Here is a 20,247-nt window from a genome sequence, read left to right as displayed (position 1 = left end):
AGGGAACTGAGGCTCAGAGAAGTGAAGTGACTTGTTCTTAACCTGCTGAGTTGGAAGTTTCCCAATGGATCAGAAATGTTTTTGATACAAGCTTGTAGATTTCTCATTGCATCTGTGAGAATGATAGCATAGAACAGGCTGAACAGGACTGAACCTGCTGTTTTATGAGCAATAAACATGGTATAAAGGTCTTTGTGTTGTTCTCTGCATTGCAGAGATCAGATCTGCGGGGCTGCAGTTTGGTCAGAATCCACCCTGTGATTCAGGAAGAACACAAAGATACTCTTACTGTATTTTTGTGTTCCTCAGATTCTCTCGTAATAATTATGTGTCTGGGACTTTGGGTGTCTTACTTATTTATTTTGATCAGTTTCTGCCTCTGCTACCACACTCTGTGGCTGTTTCAAAATCCTCTGCTGCTCCATGAGCCCATTGTAGGGGTATTTGAGAAATACCATTGTGTATCCAAGAGGGTTTTCCTTCAAGCTTCCTATTTCCCAGCTGTAGGCAAAGTACTGAGAGCTTGGAAGCCAACTGTAAGGAGTTTTTGTTTGATACGGAGGTGGATAGGCAATGGCTCGAGATTTTTGAGTCAGACAATCAGTCAATAGTATTTATTGAGCACTTACTGCGTGCAGAGCACCATACTTGGGAGAGTACACTCTAATGATACACAGACACATTCCCTGCCCACAGTGAGCTTACGGTCTAGGGGTAGGGAGACAGACATTAATATAAATAAATTATAGATATGATCAGGGAAATCAGGGAACTCAATGTCCTATACCAATAATGAGGAATAATAATAATTCATTAATTCATTCATTCAATAGTATTTATTGAGTGCTTACTATGTGCAGAGCACTGTACTAAGCGCTTGGGATGAACAAGTCGGCAACAGATAGAGACAGTCCCTGCCGTTTGACGGGCTTACAGTCTAATCGGGGGAGATGGACAGACAAGAACAATGGCAATAAATAGAGTCGAGGGGAAGAACATCTCGTAAAAACAATGACAACTAAATAGAATCAAGGCGATGTACAATTCATTAACAAAATAAATAGGGTAATGAAAATATATACAGTTGAGTGGGCGAGTACAGTGCTGTGGGGATGGGAAGGGAGAGGTGGAGGAGCAGAGGGAAAAGGGGAAAAAGGGGGTTTAGCTGCGGAGAGGTGAAGGGGGTTGGCGGAGGGAGTAGAGGGAGAAGAGGAGCTCAGTCTGGGAAGGCCTCTTGGAGGAGGTGAGTTTTAAGTAGGGTTTTGAAGAGGGGAAGAGAATCAGTTTGGCGGAGGTGAGGACGGAGGGCGTTCCAGGACCGCGGGAGGACGTGGCCCAGGGGTCGACGGCGGGATAGGCAAGACCAAGGGACGGTGAGGAGGTGGGCGGCGGAGGAGCGGAGCGTGCGGGGTGGGTGGTAGAAAGAGAGAAGGGAGGAGAGGTAGGAAGGGGCAAGGTGATGGAGAGCCTTGAAGCCTAGAGTGAGGAGCTTTCGTTTGGAGTGGAGGTTGATAGGCAACCACTGGAGGTGTTTAAGAAGGGGAGTGACATGCCCAGATCGTTTCTGCAGGAAGATGAGCCGGGCAGCGGAGTGAAGAATAGACTGGAGCGGGGCAAGAGAGGAGGAAGGGAGGTCAGAGAGAAGGCTGACACAGTAGTCTAGCTGGGATATAACGAGAGCCTGTAACAGTAAGGTAGCCGTTAGGGTGGAGAGGAAAGGGCGGATCTTGGCGATATTGTAAAGGTGAAACCGGCAGGTCTCGGTAACGGATAGGATGTGTGGGGTGAACGAGAGAGACGAGTCAAGGATGACACCGAGATTGCGGGCTTGAGAGACGGGAAGGATGGTCGTGCCATCCACGGTGATAGAGAAGTCTGGGAGAGGACCGGGTTTGGGAGGGAAGATGAGGAGCTCAGTCTTGCTCATGTTGAGTTTTAGGTGGCGGGCCGACATCCAGGTGGAGACGTCCCGGAGGCAGGAGGAGATGCGAGCCTGAAGGGAGGGGGAGAGGACAGGGGAGGAGATGTAGATCTGCGTGTCATCTGCGTAGAGATGGTAGTCAAAGCCGTGAGAGCGAATGAGTTTACCGAGGGAGTGAGTGTAAATGGAGAACAGAAGAGGACCAAGAACTGACCCTTGAGGAACTCCAACAGTTAAAGGATGGGAGGGGGAGGAGGCTCCAGCGAAGGAGACCGAGAATGACAGGCCAGAGAGGTAAGAGGAGAACCAGGAGAGGACAGAGTCCGTGAAGCCAAGGTGAGATAAGGTATGGAGGAGGAGGGGATGGTCGACAGTGTCAAAGGCAGCAGAGAGGTCAAGGAGGATTAGAATGGAGTAGGAGCCATTGGATTTGGCAAGAAGGAGGTCACGGGTGACCTTAGAGAGAGCAGTCTCGGTAGAGTGGAGGGGACGGAAGCCAAATTGGAGGGGGTCTAGGAGAGAATGGGAGTTAAGGAATTCTAAGTATCAATTGTAGACGACTCGTTCTAGGATTTTGGAAAGGAAGGGTAGTAGGGAGATAGGGCGATAACTGGAGGGGGAAGTGGGGTCGAGAGCGGGTTTTTTTAGGATGGGGGAGACGTGGGCATGTTTGAAGGCAGCCGGGAAGGAGCCATTGGAGATTGAGTGGTTAAAAATAGAAGTTAAGGAAGGTAGGAGGGCAGGGGCGATGGTTTTAATAAGGTGAGAGGGAATGGGGTCCGAGGCGCAGGTGGAGGGGGTGGCACTTGCGAGGAGGGAGGAGATCTCCTCTGAGGATACTGCAGGGAAGGATGGGAAAGTAGGGGAGAGGGTTGGTGGGGGGGGAGGGGAGAGGCGGAGGGGTGACTTTGGGGAGCTCAGACCTGATTGTGTTGATTTTCGTGAGGAAATAGGTGGCCAGATCATTGGAGGTGAGAGATGGGGGAGGGGGAGGAACAGGGAGCCTAAGGAGAGAGTTAAAGGTCCGGAACAATCGGCGGGGGTGACGGACATGGGTGTCGATGAGGGAGGAGAAGAAGTTTTGCCTGGCGGAGGAGAGGGCAGAGTTAAGGCAGGAAAGGATAAATTTGAAGTGTGTGAGGTCGGCTTGGTGCTTGGACTTTCGCCAGCAGCGCTCAGCAGCTCGAGTATAGGAGCGTAGGAGGTGGACAGAGGAGGTGATCCAGGGCTGTGGGTTAGTGGAGTGAGAGCGGTGGAGGGAAAGGGGGGCGAGAGAGTCGAGATGAGTAGAGAGGGTGGAGTTGAGAGCGAAGACCTGATCGTCGAGAGTGGGAAGAGAGGACAGGGCGGCAAGGTAAGGAGAGATGCTATTGGAAAGACGGATGGGATCGAGAGAGCGGAGGTCTCTGTGGGGCCGTAGTGAAGATTTGCAGCGGGAGGGAGTGTGAGAGATGAGGCAGGTGAGAAGATTATGGTCAGAGAGAGGGATTTCAGAGTTGGTGAGGGAGGAGATAGTGCAGCGGTAGGAGATGACGAGATCGAGGGTGTGACCGAGTCGGTGAGTGGGCGTGGTACAGTGGAGGAGGAGGTCGGCAGAGTCGAGGAGGGATAGCGGGCGGGCGGCAGAGGAGTCGTCGGGTACATCCATATGGATGTTGAAGTCTCCAAGGATCAGAGTGGGCAGAGAGAAGGAGAGAAGGAAGGTGAGAAAGGGGTCAAGGTGGTTGAAGAAGTCAGAGGTGGGACCGGGAGGGCGGTAGATGACAGCGACAAGTAACTGGAGAGGATGGTAGAGGCGAATGATATGGGCTTCGAAGGAGGGGAAGGAGAGGGAGGGGGGAGGAGGGATAGTGTGGAAGCGGCAACGGGGCGAGAGGAGGAAGCCGATGCCTCCTCCCTTACTGGTGAGTCTGGGGGAGTGGGAGAAGGAGAGGCCGCCGCTGGAGAGAGCGGCGGCGGAGACCATGTCTTCGGGAGCGAGCCACGTTTCCGAAAGGGCGAGGAGGAGGAGAGAGCGAGAGAGGAAAAGGTTATAGTTATTTGAATAACTATAATTCAAATAATGAGTAGTCTCCAAGCTACCGCCTCAAAGGGGGAAGGGTGTGAGAGGCCTAGAGAGAGTCTGTGGGTGGGAAAGTCACCCAGGGAACTTGCATCTGAGCCCCGTGTTCGTCATGCCTCCCTTCAAATTCCCAGGCTGTGGGTTCCGGATGTTTGGAATGTTCGGGATGCTTTGGGGTGCAGGGACGTTGGCGGGCTGAGGAGGAACTCCTGAACTTTTCTGTAGAAATAAGAATAACTATAATAATGATGATGGCATTTGTTAAGCGCTTACTATGTGCCAAGCGCTGTTCTGAGTGCTGGGGTAGATACGAATAATCAGGTTACCCCATGTGGGGCTCACAGTCTTCATCCCCATTTTACAGATGAGGTAACTGAGGCAAGGGAAGTGACACTTGCAAGAGAAGTTGCTACTTGCCCAAGGTCACCCAGCAGACAAGTGTACAGATGAGGTAACTGAGGCACAGAGAAGTGAAGTGACTTGCCCAAGGTCACTTGGCAGACAAGTGGCGGGGGCGGGCAGAGAGATAAACTGGGCAGTGGAGTGAAGGATGGACTGAAGTGGGGAGAGGCAGGAGGTGGGGAGGTCAGAAAGGACGCTGATGCAGTCGTCCAGGCGGGATTCATTAAGCGTATTGAGCGCTTACTATGTGCAGAGCACTCTACACACAATATGCTCTGCACACTACTAAGCACTTGGAATGTACAATTTGGCAACAGATAGAGACAACCCCTGCCCAATAACGGGCTCACAGTCTAAATGGGGGAAACGGACAGCAAAGCAAAACAGAACAAAACCAAACAAGACAACATCATCAAGATAGGGTAGGATGAGTGATTGTACTAATATGGCAGCACTTTGGATGGAGAGGAAAGGGAGGATCTCAAGCGCTTAGTACAGTGCTCCTCACACAGTAAGTGCTCAATAAATACTATTGAATGAATAGTAAGCACTCAATAAATACTATTGAAAGAATGGCGATTTGGTGGGGGAGGGACCAGCAGGTTTTGGTGACGGTTTGTATGTGTGGGGAGAATGAGAGAGTGGAGTCAAGGATGAGACCAAGATTGTGGGCCTGTGAGGGGGAAGGATGGTAGTGCCTTCCACAGTGAGGGGATTCATTCATTCAATAGTATCTACTGAGCACTTACTATGTGCAGAGCACTGTTCTAAGCCTTGGAATGTACAATTCGGCAACAGATAGAGACAATCCCTGCCCAGTGATGGGCAGGGAGAGGACAGGGTTTGGGAGGGAAGATAGGAAGGCCTTGGTTGAGCTGGGCAGGGCCGGTGCCTTCCACTTGTGGGGCTCCAGCAGGGCTCCAAAGGTGCTGGTGGAGGAGAAGGGAAGGCAGGCCGAGGCGGGGCCTCGTTCAGTCCCAGAGGTCAATCCGCCGCCAAGACACAGGAACCTCCATGGCCCTAGGGAGGAGGAGACCCTGGTGGGGGGGACCCCCCGTAGGCAGAAAGAGGTGATGGGGTTGCCCCCATTCCAGCGGCAAGCTGGCCCTGCCGCCCCTGGGCCTGCCTGTTGCCGCTTGGGGAGGCCTCAGCCCCAGGAGAGACCCCCTCCAGTCTCATTCCGTTGCGCCTCGCCCTCCTTTTCCTTTGGCAGCCTCCTCCCTTACCCCCCAGCCCCTGGGCACAGGGAGCAGCGCGGTGGGGGGGTCCAGTGGAGGCAGTTCAATCCTCCCCGTGAGTCCTGTTGACCCCGCAGCCCTTATTGATAATAGTAATCATAATAATAATGGTATTTCTTAAGCACTTACTCTGCCAAGCACCATTCTGAGCCCTGGAGGAGAGACAAGGTCATCAGGTTGCCCCCCCTGGGGCTCCCGGTCTTCACCCCCATTTTACAGAGGAGGTCACCGAAGCACAGAGAAGTGAAGCGACTTGGCTGAAGTCCCACAGCTGATAAGTGACGGAGCTGGGATTAGAAGTCACGACCAACGCCTGAGCCCGGGCTGTTTCCATTAAGCCGTGCCCCTCTAAGAGTCTATCCCTGAGAGTGTGGGGGTCCCCAGCCGGGCAGGGAGCGGCTGCGGCCAAGATCGCATTTACTCTGGGCCAAGCGCTGGGGAAAAAATCCATGGGAGAGCAGCATGGCCTGGTGGAATGAGCTCGGGCCTGGGCATCAGGAAACATGTCTGTTTATTTATATTGCTGTCTGTCTCCCGCTGTTAGGTGTGGACAGGGATCGTCTCCCTTTTTATTGCTTATTGTACTTTTCCAAGCGTTTAGTACAGTGCTCTGCACACAGTAAGGTCTCAATAAATACGATCGAATAAGTGAATGAATGGTTCTCAGCCCAGCCCTGCCAGCTGTCTGCTGTGGGATAATAATAATAATAATGATAATAATAATAAGGGTATTTGTTAAGTGCTACTATGTGCAAAGCACTGTTCTAAGTGCTGGGAGCGATACAAGGTGATCAGGTTGTCCCACGTGGGGCTCACAGTTTTCATCCCCATTTTACAGATGAGATAACTGCAGCACAGAGAAGTTAAGTGACTTGCCCAAAGTCACACAGCTGGCAAGTGGTGGAGCCGGAATTAGAACCCATGACCTCTGACTCCCAAGCTCGGGCTCTTTCCACTGAGCCATGCTACTTCTCTAAGAAGCACCATGAAGAACCCATGACCTTCTGACTCCCAGGATCATGTTCGGCTGAGACAGAATAAAGAGTCCAAAATGAATGTTTTTGAGCAGGCCAGACCACACCATTAATAGTGCATATATCCGTCTAATCTTCATTTAACACTGATGTTAGCTGAATAAAAATAAATCCTACAAATCGGTATCAACCCTGTATAACATGAACCTTTGACACCTCATTAGTTTCATCCCATTTCTTAAAGACTGATGCTCAATTTCGGACCACAGCAAGGTCATCTGGACCTGGCTCCCACTGTCCACTACTGTATCACTTCAACGTTTTTTTCCTGTTCTCCCTGTTTCTGGCTACCCCGTTTTAGATTATTGTAGAGCTAAAATGGGTATCCTATCATCTCTGTTCTCCTAATGTTTTCCATGCAGAGAAAGTGCAATATAATAAGCATTGTGTTCACAAGGACACATTGTGATCTTAACTCACCACTTGACTGTATTGCACTGAAGTGATTTGGTGAAATTGCTCTAGAAGATCATTTCAAAGCACACACAAATTCTCTTGAACAACCCTCAAGAAGATGTGAGAATCAAACATAAAATGAAAGGACCATTCAGTGGGTCACTCAGCATACGCACAGTGCATCCAAAGGACTCTTGGATGTTCGAGTGGATGCTTCTCCCAAAGTGCTCAGTTTATTTTTGGCCCTGGAAGAATTAGATTCTTATTTTTAAATAAACCCAGAAAAGCAGAGCGAAACAATAGGAAAGCCAATTTAAAGAGGAAGAGTTGGCCCATTGCAGGATATGTGATCCTTTTCACAAATTAGGTTAAGTAGGATAAATGTTTAGAAAATGGAAATTTTTATATGCTCTCTTTCCTGATTTTTTAGTTTACGGCAAGATTCGTTGGAATGAATTTGGAGATTAAGGGAGTTGCTGCATCCCCCAGAGGGCAAATTCAGCAGTCATCTTTGACAAAGAAGCCTACGCAAGTACATATTTCTCTCGATCTATCTGTCTATATATACACATACACACATAAACATCTATATATTCATGCAACTCTTTTGGTTTTCTATTGTGGGAATGTTGATTATTGTTTCTGTAGACTTCAGTAATAGCTCAGGGACTTAAGATTTTAAATTACGTTTTCATGGGCAGAAAAGCAACGTAGGAAACAATCAAATGTCGAAAAGCCCAAAATGAAGGACTTTTCTCATTCTGTGTTTCAAAGTTATCATAAAATATTTTTTCTTAATAAATTTATTAATCACGATTGTTTAGGCTAGCAATAGCATGTAGTAACTTTTCAAAAATTATTTCTGTTAGGCCACAGGCATCATGACACTTTTGTAACTGTCTCATTTCATTTTATATCATACACGCTTAAAGAAGGAAATCTAGGCAAATATAAGCAGTAGAATTTGTGTTTCAATTTGTGGCTCCATTTCTCCAGGATTGTTGTTCCTATGCCCACAACCTCGGTGTCATTCTTGCCTCTGCTCTCTCATTCACCCAACACATCCAATCCATCACCAAAACCTGCCGGTCTCACCTTCACAACATCGCCAAGATCCGCCCTTTCCTCTCCACCCAAACTGCTACCTTGTTGATACAATCTCTCATAATATCCTGACTGGATTACTGCATCAGCCTCCTTTCTGATCTCCCATCCTCCTGTCTCTCTCCGCTTTAATCTATACTTCACTCTGCTGCCCGGATTATCTCTCTACAGAAAAATTCTGGGAATGTCACTCCTCAAAAATCTCCAGTGGTTGCCTATCAACCTTCGCAGGAAGCAAAAACTCCTCACTCTTGGCTTCAAAGGTCTCCATCACCTTGTCCCCTCCAACCTCACCTCCCTTCTCTCCTTCTACAGCCCAGCCCGCACACTCTGCTCCTCCTCTGCCACTAACAGAGAAGCAGCGTGGCTCAGTGGAAAGAGCACGGGCTTTGGAGTCAGGGCTCATGAGTTCGAATCCCAGCTCTGCCACTTGTTGGCTGTGTGACTGTGGGCGAGTCACTTAACTTCTCTGGGCCTCAGTTCTCTCATCTGTAAAATGGGGATTAAGACTGTGAGCCCCACGTGGGACAACCTGATTCCCCTGTGTCTACCCCAGTGCTTAGAACAGTGCTCGGCACATAGTAAGCTCTTAACAAATACCAACATTATTATTATTATTAACTTCCTCCCCCTGCCTCATTCGCGCCTGTCCCGCTGTCGACCCCTGGCCCAGGTCCTACTGCTGACCTGGAATGCCCTCCCTCCTCCTATCCTCCAAACTAACTCTCTTCCCCTCTTCAAAGCCCTATTGAGAGCTCACCTCCTCCAGGAGGCCTTCCCAGATTGAACCCTCCCTTTCCCTCTGCTCCTCCTCCCCTCCCCATCGCCCCTACTCCCTCCCTCTGCTCATTAGGGATTGTCTCTATCTGTTGCTGAATTGTACTTTCCAAGTGCTTAGTACAGTGCTCTGCACACAGTAAACGCTCAATAAATATGATTGAATGAATGAAGTGCCAAGTTCTACTAAATCTTTTCAGCCTCTGTAAACCTTTTTTTTTTTTTCAGGTATTCCTAAACGTAAACACATTTTCCAATGACTGGGAATTTCTAGTATTATTCATGGTTCTCTTTTAAGCCTCATAAATAGCTGTGGGAGAACTACTGGAATATGATTTATTTTTTCCATCTTGTAGCTGTTCTTTTGTGTGCTTTCTGTATATCACCCAATTGGCCATATTCAGAAAATGTCATGTTACATATAAATATCTGAAAATATTGACTCTCTTGGTGTTATGAATAATTGAATTGGAATCTCATAGTAGAGATGGAAATGTGGGGGTGGAATCTAGACATTGGAGGTCACAGAGTCTTATTTGGGAGTGAGCGTGGTCTGGGGAAATATCCTTTGGAAGTAATCTCAGTGGTATTGAGAGGAAAAACAAGGATGGGCGGGCAGAGAGAACTGGAATGAGTGTGGTCATGATAGAAGTAATGAAGCTGAGGAGAAAAACAAGGAGAACCTGATCCTAGTCATGGCGAAAGCATCACTTTTGGGAAGTGATGTGGAGAAGAGTGGAATTTAATAGCTTGGAAATTTGATGGCCCATCAGTCTCAGAAGGCCAGATGTATGGTTTTGCTGCAGTGTATAGTATAGTATAGATGTTATTCATTCTATTAGTTCTAGACTGATCAAGCACTCAGCCCAAGAATCAGTGGTATTTATTGACTCCTTACTGTATGCAGAGCACTGTACTAAGCACTTGGAAGAGTACAGAGTTAGAAGACATCCCTATTAAAGGAGCTTACAGTCTAGAGATGATATGGCATTTTTAGATCCAAAAGTTGATCTTAATGAATGGATTTTTTTTCTCCCCCAAACCAAGGGATGGCGTTACAAATCATGGATTACTCAAACCCCTCGCCCTGCTGAGTAAGTCCACTCTTTTAAAGTTTTTGTTGTTGACAGATAGAGAATTTGCAAATCCTACTCAAGCAAATTCTAACCTGATGATTTAGTTTTTCAATTATATAGTTTTATTGTATTTCTACAGAAAACGTCATTATTTAGTAAAGATATAACATGAGTTTCATTTTGTGTCTCCACTTGAGTACACTTTGTATTTATGTTCAATTGCTCTTTATTAGCATTTACTGGTCTCAACAATTGTAACATCTTTTATGTTCTGAAGTATTCCCAAATGGGTTAAAGAATTCTGGAACATAAAAATCAAGGTTTTATCTTAAAAGTAAAGGCCAGAGATAGGTAATAATAATAATAATAATAATGTTGGTATTTGTTAAGCGCTTACTATGTGCAGAGCACTGTTCTAAGCGCTGGGGTAGACATGGGGGAATTGGGTTGTCCCACGTGGGGCTCACAGTCTTCATCCCCATTTTACAGATGAGGGAACTGAGGCACAGAGAAGTGAAGTGACTCGCCCACAGTCACACAGCCGACAAGTGGCAGAGCTGGGATTCGAACTCATGAGCCCTGACTCCAAAGCCCGTGCTCTTTCCACTGCGCCACGCTGCTTCTCAAGAAGCAGAAGTACAGCCTCTTCACAGCCTCTTCACAGATGTGGAGCAATGACAGCAAATTTAGATTTGGAATCCAGATATCCAAAAAAGTCCATAAGAATGTATTCTACTGGTCTAAATTCAGTTTCTGACCTCGTGAAAATTGTTTACAAGGAGGCAGGGCACTTGCCTATTGGTCTGTCCAGTCCAATGATAGTACATAGTCATGGGTTCGACTTCCGGCTCTGCCACTTGTCAGCTGTGTGACTGTGGGCAAGTCACTTAACTTCTCTGTGCCTCAGTTAACTCATCTGTAAAATGGGGATTAACTGTGAGCCTCACGTGGGACAACCTGATTACCCTGTATCTCCCCCAGCGCTTAGAACAGTGCTCTGCACATAGTAAGCGCTTAACAAATACCAACATTATTATTACATTTATTTTTTTAATTATGACTAACGTGTTTTGTTTTTCTCCTTCAGTGTGCCGTACCTTGATTTGGGGAAACTGGGAGAGTCTGATGATGAGGTAACTCAACTAGAAGTAGTAATAGCATTTAGTGAGCAACCCCTGAATGCAGTGCACCTGGGAAGAGCAAAAACCGAGATGTTACATGATACCTACCTAAAAGGATCCTTTTAGTGAGGAAGTCAGCCAATAAGATATTTTCAAATAAAGTGATACAAATTAATGAATGGACATCTGAATGAAAATGTCCACTCGAGTTCTGAGGATGGATATAAGCCAATAAATAGTTAAGTGGCAGAGAAATTTCTTCAACCTGGAGTACTAAGGAAATGGGGAAGGTTTGTTAAAGGCATTCCAAGCCAGGGGAACCGTGTGAACAAAGGGAATGCAGAATTGAGAGAAGGGTATAGTTAGGAGGTTAGTGGAAAGAGCATGGACTTGGGAGTCAGAGGTCGTGGGTTCTAATCCCGGCTCCACCAGCTGTCAGCTGGTGTGACTTTGGGCAAGTCACTTAACTTCTCTGGGCCTCAGTTACCTCATCCGTAACATGGGGATGAAGAATGTGAGCCCCACATGGGACAACCTGATCACTTTGTATCCCCCCCAGGGCTTAGAACAGTGCTTTGCACATAGTAAGCACTTAACAAATACCAACATTATTATTATTGGGAGACTCCAAGAGAGTGACCTGGGGACTAGCAGGTGAAGAGAGCACCTATATGAGGTGGAGTGAGATGGTGGAGAGCTTTCTAGCCAATTTTGAATTTGTGTTGAATGCAGGGGGACATGGGAGTCCAGTGGAGGTTTTGAGGGAGTGAAGAGCTGTGTGCTGAGTAACGCTCCGAGGACAAGCTGCAATTTTATGGCCAAAACTTGTACTGGGGTGGAGAGGGAAGAACGGATGGGGGAGACGCTGTGTTAGGAAGAAATGGTAGGATTTGATAGTAGGTTGAATACTAAAATGTATTGTCTTTTGTCTTAGAGCAATGTCATCTGGACTGAAAGATATTTATTCTTATTTTATTTTAGGACGAAATCCCCAATATTCCATTCAGTCCAGCATACTCTTATATCGGTTCTCCACTTCCACGTTTGGCTATTGGTTTGTGCACTCCAGTACAAACCCCTCCTGCTCAAGAACATCAGAAGGAAAAGGTTAGTATGTATCACCATCAATATTAATAGCATGAATGGAGCACTCTGTGGGTTTAACTTTTTGTATTTAACTCCCTCCTCAAACCCTCTGACCCCCATCTCTTGCCCCTAATGACCTGGCACATACTTTATTGAAGAAAATTGAAACCACCAGGTGTGGATCTCCCTAAAACCTTTTCTGCTCCTCTCCAGCCCCTCTCTCCTTCTACCCCTACTTCGACTCTCTTGTCTTTCCCAGCACATGTCAGAAGATTTCCCGCCCCCTCTCAGAGTTCATCATCTGCACCTCAGACCCCATCCCTTCGTGCCATTTCCCCTTCCTGACCATCATTTTCAACCATTCACTTCCTAATGGCTTTTCCCCCAATGCTTTCAAATATGTTCACGTAACCCCATCCTAAATAAGCCTTCCCTTGACCTCTGGCTCCATTATCACCTCACCTCCTTTCGACCATTCCTCCAAATTTCTCTCCCTCTTCTCCAGGAAACGTTATCTAACCTTGTCTTCACTGACTCTGACCACTCCTGGTTCTGTTATCTCTCTGGACGCTCATTTTCAATCTCTCTTGCTGGCCATTCCTCTGCTTCCCATCCACTAACTGTGGGAGTCCCTCAAGGCTCAACTGTGATTCCCCTCCATTCACACCCACCCCCTTGGAGAACTCATTCACTCCCAAGGCTTCAACTACAATCTCCGTGGGGATGATTCCCAAACCTGCATCTCCAGTCTTGATCTTTCTCTTCTGCAGTCTCATCCATGGCTCAGTGGAAAGATCACGGGCTTGGGAGTCAGAGCTCATAGCTTCGAATCCCGGCTCTGCTACTTGTCACCTGTGTGACTGTGGGCAAGTCACTTAATTTCTCTGGGCCTCAGTTACCTCATCTGTAAAATGGGGATTAAGACTGTGAGCCTCACGTGGGACAATCTGATTATGCTGTATCTACCCCAGCACTTAGAACAGTGCTCATCACATAGTAAGCGCTTAACAAATACCAACATTATTATCCTTTCTCATACCTTCAGGACATCTCTATCTGGTTGTCCCACCGAAATCTCAAACTTTACATGTCCAAAACAGAACTTGTCATCTTCCCACCCAAACCTTGTCCTCCCCATGACTTTCCCATCACTGTAGGCAGAACTACCATCTTTTCTGTCTCGCACACCCGTACCTTTGGTGTTATCTCCAGCTCCTCTCAGTTCAATCCCCATATTCAATCTGTCACCAAATCCTGTCAGTTCTCTTTGCACAGCATTGCTAAAATCTGCCCTTTCCTCTCCTTTCAAACTACTACCACTTATCGTATCCCACACTGAGCACTATATCAGCCTTCTTGCTGACCTCCCTCCTTCCTCTCTCTCCCCGGAATGAACTCCAGTTCATACTTCACTCTGTTGTCCAGCCAATTTCTAAAAAAAAGTTCAATTCATGTGTCCCCACTCCTCAGAAACCTCCAGGGGTTGTCCATCCACCTCTGCATCAAACAGAAGCACTCAATCACCTTGGACCTGCTATCTTGCCTTGTTGATTTCCTACTGCAACTTAGTATGCTCACTTTTCCAACACCAGCCTACTCACTGTAACTCAATCTCCTCTGTTTCGCAGCCAACCCTGTGCCTATGTCTTGCCTCTGTCATGGTAGTCCCTCCCGCTTCATATCCAACAGATCATCACTCTCCCTTCTTAAAATCATATCTCGTCCAAGAGGCCTTTTCCAATGGAGTTCTCATCTCCCTGACTTCCTCTCACTTCTATGTTGCCCTTGCACAATTTGAACACAACACCCCCCAACACTCATGTACATATCCATAATTTATTTTAATGTCTCTCTTCCGCTTTAGACTTTGACCTCTTTGTGGGTAGGGAACATGTCTACCAACTCTATAATGTTGTGCTCACCCAAATGCTTAGTGCAGTGCTCTATACAACATAAGCCCTCACTAGATATGATTGATTGATTGAAACTCCTCAAGCGAGTTATTATCCTGCTGCTTTCTTCCTCTTCTCCAATTCTCTATTTGACTTCCTCCATCTGGTTTAGGCCCCTTTCACTCCATGGAAACTGCCCTCTCCAAGGTTACCAATAACCTTGCCACATCCAGTGGCCCCTACTCCATCTTAATCCTCCTCAACCTCTCAGTTGCCTTCAACACTGTTGACCACCTATTTCTCCTGGAAACAATATCCAACCTCGACTTCACTGACACTGTTCTCTGCTGGTTCTCCTTCTATCTCTCTAACCACTCATTTTCAGTCTGTTTTGCAATCTTCTCCTCTGCCTTCCACCTCCTAATTGTGGGTGTTCCTCAAGGTTCAGTGTTGGGTTCCCTTCTGTTCTCCACCTACACCCACTCCATGGAAGAACTCATTTGCTCACATGGCTTCAACTCTCACCACTATGCGGATGATTCCCAAATCTACATCTATATCTAAATCTACATCTACAGCCCTGATCTCTGTCCTTCTCTGCAGTCTCACATTTCCTCCTGCCTTCAGTGCATCTCTACTTGGATTTCCATGCTCACTTTGATCCTTGGAGACCTCAACATCCACATACATGGGGAAGCAGCGTGGCTCAGTGGAAAGAGCCCGAGCTTGGGAGTCAGAGGTCATGGGTTCAAATCCTAGCTCTGCCACTTGTCAGCTATGTGACTGTGGGCAAGTCACTTAACTTCTCTGTGCCACAGTTCCCTACTCTGTAAAATGGGGATGAAGACTGTGAGTCTCATGTGGGACAACCTGATTACCCTGTATCTACCCCAGCACTTAGAACAGTGCTCTGCACATAGTAAGTGCTTAACAAATACCAACATTATTATTATTATAGATGTCCCCAGTGACTCCTCTGCCGCCCGCCTTCTATCACTCCTCAGCTCCACCGATCTGCTCCACCCCACCTCCCTCACCCTCCAACTTGTACAGACACTCGATCGCATCATCTCTAGCCACAGTACAATATCTACCCTCACCAACTCTGAAATCTGTCTCACTGACCACAACCTTCTCACTTGCCTCCTCTCCCACACTTCTCCTCCCCATAAATCTGTACCACTCCCCAATAGAGACCTCCGATCTCTTGACCCCATCCAACTCGCTCAGTGCATCACACACTTCCTAGCCTCTGTACCCAACCTACCCATTCATGATGACCAAATATATGCACTTCAACATTACCCTCTCTCCTCAACTCAACTCATTTGCTCCCCTATCTCTTGTCGCTCTCATACCACTAATCCACAGCCCTGGGTCATCTGCACTGTCTCCCTCCTTCACTCTTATGCTCAAACCTCTGAACACTGCTGGCGGAAATCTAAACATCAGGCCGACCTTGTCCATTTCAAGTTTGTCCTTTCTTGCCTTAACTCTGCCCTCTCCTCTGCCCAGCAAAACTATTTCTCTACCCTTATTAACACCCATGCCCATCACCCTCACCACTTGCTCCAGACATTTAACTCCCTCCTCAGGTCCTCCCCTCCCTCTGCCCATCCCTCACTCCCAATGATCTGGCCATCTACTTTATTAAGAAAATTAACACTGTCCGATATGAACTCCCCAAAATCACCCCTTCCTCTCCTCAATTCCCCCTCCTCTGGGCTCCCTCTTCAACTTTCCCATCTTTCCCTGAAGTAGAGAGTAGATCTTCTGCCTCCTCTCAAGTGCCAGCCCCTCCACATAAGTATCAGAACCACTCCTTCACACTTTATAAAAACTCTCACTCCTTCCCTCCTTAACTACCGTCTTCAACCGCTCACTCTCCGACGGCTTCTTTCCCACTGCCTTCAAATGTGCCCACGTCTCCCTTCTCCTTGACCCCACAGCTCCCTCCATTTATTGCCCCATCTCCCTCCTACCTTTCTTCTCCAAACTCCTTGAGCGAATCGTCTACACTCGCTGCCTCAAATTCCTCTCCTTCAATGCTCCTGGACACCCTCCAATCTGGCTTCCTTCCCCTTCAATCCACTGAAACCACCCTCTCAAAGGTCACCAGTGATCTTCTTCTTGTCCAATTTCAATGGCTCCTACTCCATCCTAATCCTCCTCGACCTCTCAGTTGCCTTTGACACTGTGGACCATAGCCTTCTCCTCCATACTCCTCGGTATATTATCCAACCTTGGCTTCACTGACTCTGTCCTCTCCAGGTTGTCCTCTTATCTCTCTGGCCATTCGTTCTCAGTCTCCTTCACGGGCTCCTCGTCCCACTCCCCCCCCCCCCATCCCCTAACTGCAGGAATACCTCAAGGTGCAGTTCTCAGTCACCTTCTGTTCTCCATCTACACTCACTCCCTTGGAGAACTCATTCACTCCCACAGCTTTAACTACCATCTCTACGCGGATGACACCCAAATCTACATCGCCCTCACCCCGTTCTCTCTCCCTCCCTCCAGGCTTGCATCTCCTCCTGCCTTCAGAACATCTCTACCTGGATGTCCTCCCGCCACCTCAAACTCAACATGTCCAAGACAGAGCTCCTTATCTTCTCTCCCAAACCCTATCCTCTCCTGAACTTTCCCATCACTATAGATGGCACAACCATCCTTCCCATCTCACAAGCCCTTACTTAACCTTGGTGTCATCCTTGACTCCGCTGTCTCAATCAACCCACATATGAAATCCATCACCAAATCCTGTCAGTCTCACCATCACAACATCGCCAAGATCCGCTGTTTCTCTCCATCCAAACTGCTACAATGTTGGTACAATCACTCATCCTATCCTGCCTGGATTACTGCATTAGCCTCCTTTCTGACCTCCCAACCTCCTGCCTTTCCCCACTTCAGTCCATGCTTCGCTCCTCCCCCTGGACTATCTTTCCACAGAAACGTTCAGGGCAGGGCATGTTCAGGGAAGAGAAGCAGCATGGCTCAGTGGAAAGAGCCCAGGTTTAGGAGTCAGGGGTTATGGGTTCTAATCCCGACTCCACCGCCTGTCAGCTGTGTGACTATGGGCAAGTCACTTCACTTCTTCGTGCCTCAGTTCCCTCGTCTGTAAAATGGGGATGAAGACTGTGAGCCTCACATGGGACACCCGGATTTCCCTGTACCTACCCCAGTGCTTAGAACAGTGCTCGTCACATAGTAAGTGCTTAACAAATACCAACATATTATTATTATGTCACCCCCTCCTCAAAAATCTCCAGTGGTTGCCTATCCACCTCCATATCAAATGAAAACTCTTCACTCTTGGCTTTAAAACTCTCCATCACCTTGCCCCCTCCTACCTCACCTCCCTTCTCTCCATCTACAACTCACACATTCTGCTCCTCTAGTGCTGCTAACCTTCTCACTGTGCCTCAACCTCTCCTGTCTTGCTGCCAACCCCTGGCCCACGTCCTACCTCTGGCCTGGAATGCTCTCCCTCCTCAAATCCACCATACAATCACTGTTCCCCCCCCCAAAGCCCTACTGAAGGTGCACCTCCTCCAAGAGGCCTTTCTAGACTAAGCCCCACTTTTCCTCAGCTCCCACTCCCTTCTGTATCACCACGATTCAATCCTTTTCTTCCCCCTGCCCCCTCAGCACTTATATGTATATATCTATAACTCGATGTATTTATATTTATACTTCTTTACTTGTACTGATGTCTGTCTACCCTCCCTCTAGGCTGTGAACCCCTTGTGGGCTGGGATTGTCTCTCTTTATTGCTGTATTTGTATTTTCCAAGTGTTTAGTACAGTGCTCTGAACACAGTAGACGCTCAGTAAATGCAAATGAATGAATGAATGTCTTATCATCACCTCAAACTTAACATGTTCAAAGCAGAATTCCTTATCTTCCCACCTAAACCCTGTCCTTACCTCACTTTCTCCTTATTGTAGACAGCAACACCATCACAAGCCCATAACTGTGACATTATTCTTGACTCTTCTCTCTCATTCAACCCATATTTTCAATCTATTACTAAATCTTGCCAGAGAAGCAGCAAGGCATAGTGAATAGAGCATGGGCCTGGGACTCAGGAGGTCATGGGTTCTAATCCCAGATCTGCCATTTGTCTGCGGTGTGGCCTTGGGCAAGTCACTTCATTTTTCTGTGCCTGAACTACCTCATCTGAAAATGGGGATTGAGACTGTGAGACCCACATGGAATAAGCTCTGTGTCCAACCCAATTTGCCTGTATCCTCCCCAGCATTTAGTACAGTGCCTGGCACCTAGTAAGTGCTTATTAATAATAATAATAATAATGTTGGAATTTGTTAAGCACTTACTATGTGCCAAGCACTGTTCTAAGCACTGGGGTAATAATAATAATAATAATAATAATAATGATAATAATGTTGGTATTTGTTAAGCACTTACTTTGTGCCGAGCACTGTTCTAAGTGCTGGGGTAGATAGAAGATAATCAGGTTGTCCCATGTGGGGCTCACAGTCTTAATCCCCATTTTACAGATGAAGTAAATGAGGCACAGAGAAGTTGTGAATTGCCCAAAATCACACAACTAACAGGTGGTGGAGCCAGGATTGGAACCCATGACCTCTGACTCCTAAGCCCGTGCTCTTTCCACTGAGCCACGCTGCTTAACAAATATGACTATTATTATTATCATTATTATTATTCAACCTCCACAACATCACCAAAATCAGTCCTTTCCTCTCCATCCAAACTGCTGCCATGTTAATCCAAGCACTTATCCTATCCTGTCTTGATTACTGCACACTGCCTCCTGTCTCTCCCCACTTCAGTCCTTACTTCACTCTGCTTTCTGGATCCTACAAAACCATTCAGTCCATGATTCCCCATTCTCCAATGGTTGCCCACCCACCTCTGCATCAAACAGACACTCCTTACCATTGGCTTTGAAGCAGTCAATCACCTTGCCCCTTCCTGCCTCACCTCACTACTTTCCTACTCTAACCCAGCCCACACATTTCACTCCCGTAATGCCAACCTACTCACTCTACCTCGATCTCATCTATCTCACCACTGACCTCTCACCCACATTCTTCTTTTGGCTTATAACGCTCTCCATCTTCATATCCAACAGACAATTACTCTCCCCGCGTTCAAAGCCTTATTGAAGGCACATCTCTAAGAGGCATTCCTGCCTTGGGCCTGAGACACCCTCTCGCTTCATATCTGACAGAAGATTCCTAACCCCACCTTCAAAGCCTTATTAAAAGCACATCTTCTCCCGGAGGCCTTCCATGAATAAGCCCTTCTTTCCTCTTCTCTCCTTCACTTTTGTGTTGCCCTTGGATTTTCACCTTTTATTCACCCCTCTCTCAGCCCCACAGCACTTCTGAACATATCCATAATTTGTTCTCCCCCTTCTAGACTCCAAGTTGGTTGTGGGTAGGGAAGGTGTCTGCTCACTTAACGGTATTGTACTTTCCCAAGTGCTTAGTACTGTGCTCTGCACTGCTCAATAAATGCAGTTGACTGATGGATAGATTTTGCCAAATCATGTCAGTTGTGCCTTCACATCTCTAAAATCTGCTCTTTCCTTTCTATCTAAACAGCTACTCAGTGATCCAAGTACTTTATCCTGCCTTGACTAATGCATTTTCCTCCTTGCTCACTTTCCAGTTTGTTGTCTATCACCACTCCAGTCCATACTTCACTCTGCTGCCCAGATCACTGTTCTACAAAAACATTCAGTCCATGTCCCTGAACTCTTCAAGAAGTCCCAGTGGTTACCCATCCACCTCTGCATCAAAAATAAACTCCTTACTATATTGGGGTCCCCATCCTACCTGATTTCTTCCTACAGCCCAGTTCCCACATTTCACTCCTCTTATGCCAACCAATTTACTGCCCCTCAATCTCATCTGCCCCACCACACACCCCCTGACCAAATCCTCCCTCTGGCCTGGGACCCCCTCATCCTTTTGCATACTCCAGACCACTACTCTCCCCATCCTCAAAGCCTTATTAAAATCACATCACCACCAAGAGGTCTTCCTTGACTAATCCCCAATTTCCCCTACTCCCTGTCCCTTCTGCATCAACTATGCTCTTGGATCTAAACCCTTGAAGCCCTTGATATACATCCCTAGCTCAACTCCA

General features: G+C 47.3%; 1 protein-coding gene across 1 annotated transcript in view; it reads left to right on the top strand.

Annotated features, from left to right (window-relative positions):
- Positions 1–20,247, top strand: part of CAPS2 (calcyphosine 2) — a 116,214-nt gene that overhangs the window by 24,265 nt on the left and 71,702 nt on the right. Inside the window, exons 2-5 of the mRNA XM_029078551.2 lie at positions 7,484–7,585; positions 9,982–10,028; positions 11,098–11,143; positions 12,113–12,238. Of these exons, the coding sequence (XP_028934384.1) occupies positions 7,505–7,585; positions 9,982–10,028; positions 11,098–11,143; positions 12,113–12,238 (300 nt within the window). The 5' untranslated portion in view covers positions 7,484–7,504. The remainder of the gene's footprint in view (positions 1–7,483; positions 7,586–9,981; positions 10,029–11,097; positions 11,144–12,112; positions 12,239–20,247) is intronic.

Source organism: Ornithorhynchus anatinus, chromosome 14 (genome assembly GCF_004115215.2).
Source record: "Ornithorhynchus anatinus isolate Pmale09 chromosome 14, mOrnAna1.pri.v4, whole genome shotgun sequence".
NCBI lineage: Eukaryota > Metazoa > Chordata > Mammalia > Monotremata > Ornithorhynchidae > Ornithorhynchus > Ornithorhynchus anatinus.
Note: the sequence above shows the minus strand (reverse complement) of the source record. Positions and strands in the feature narration are given on the sequence as shown.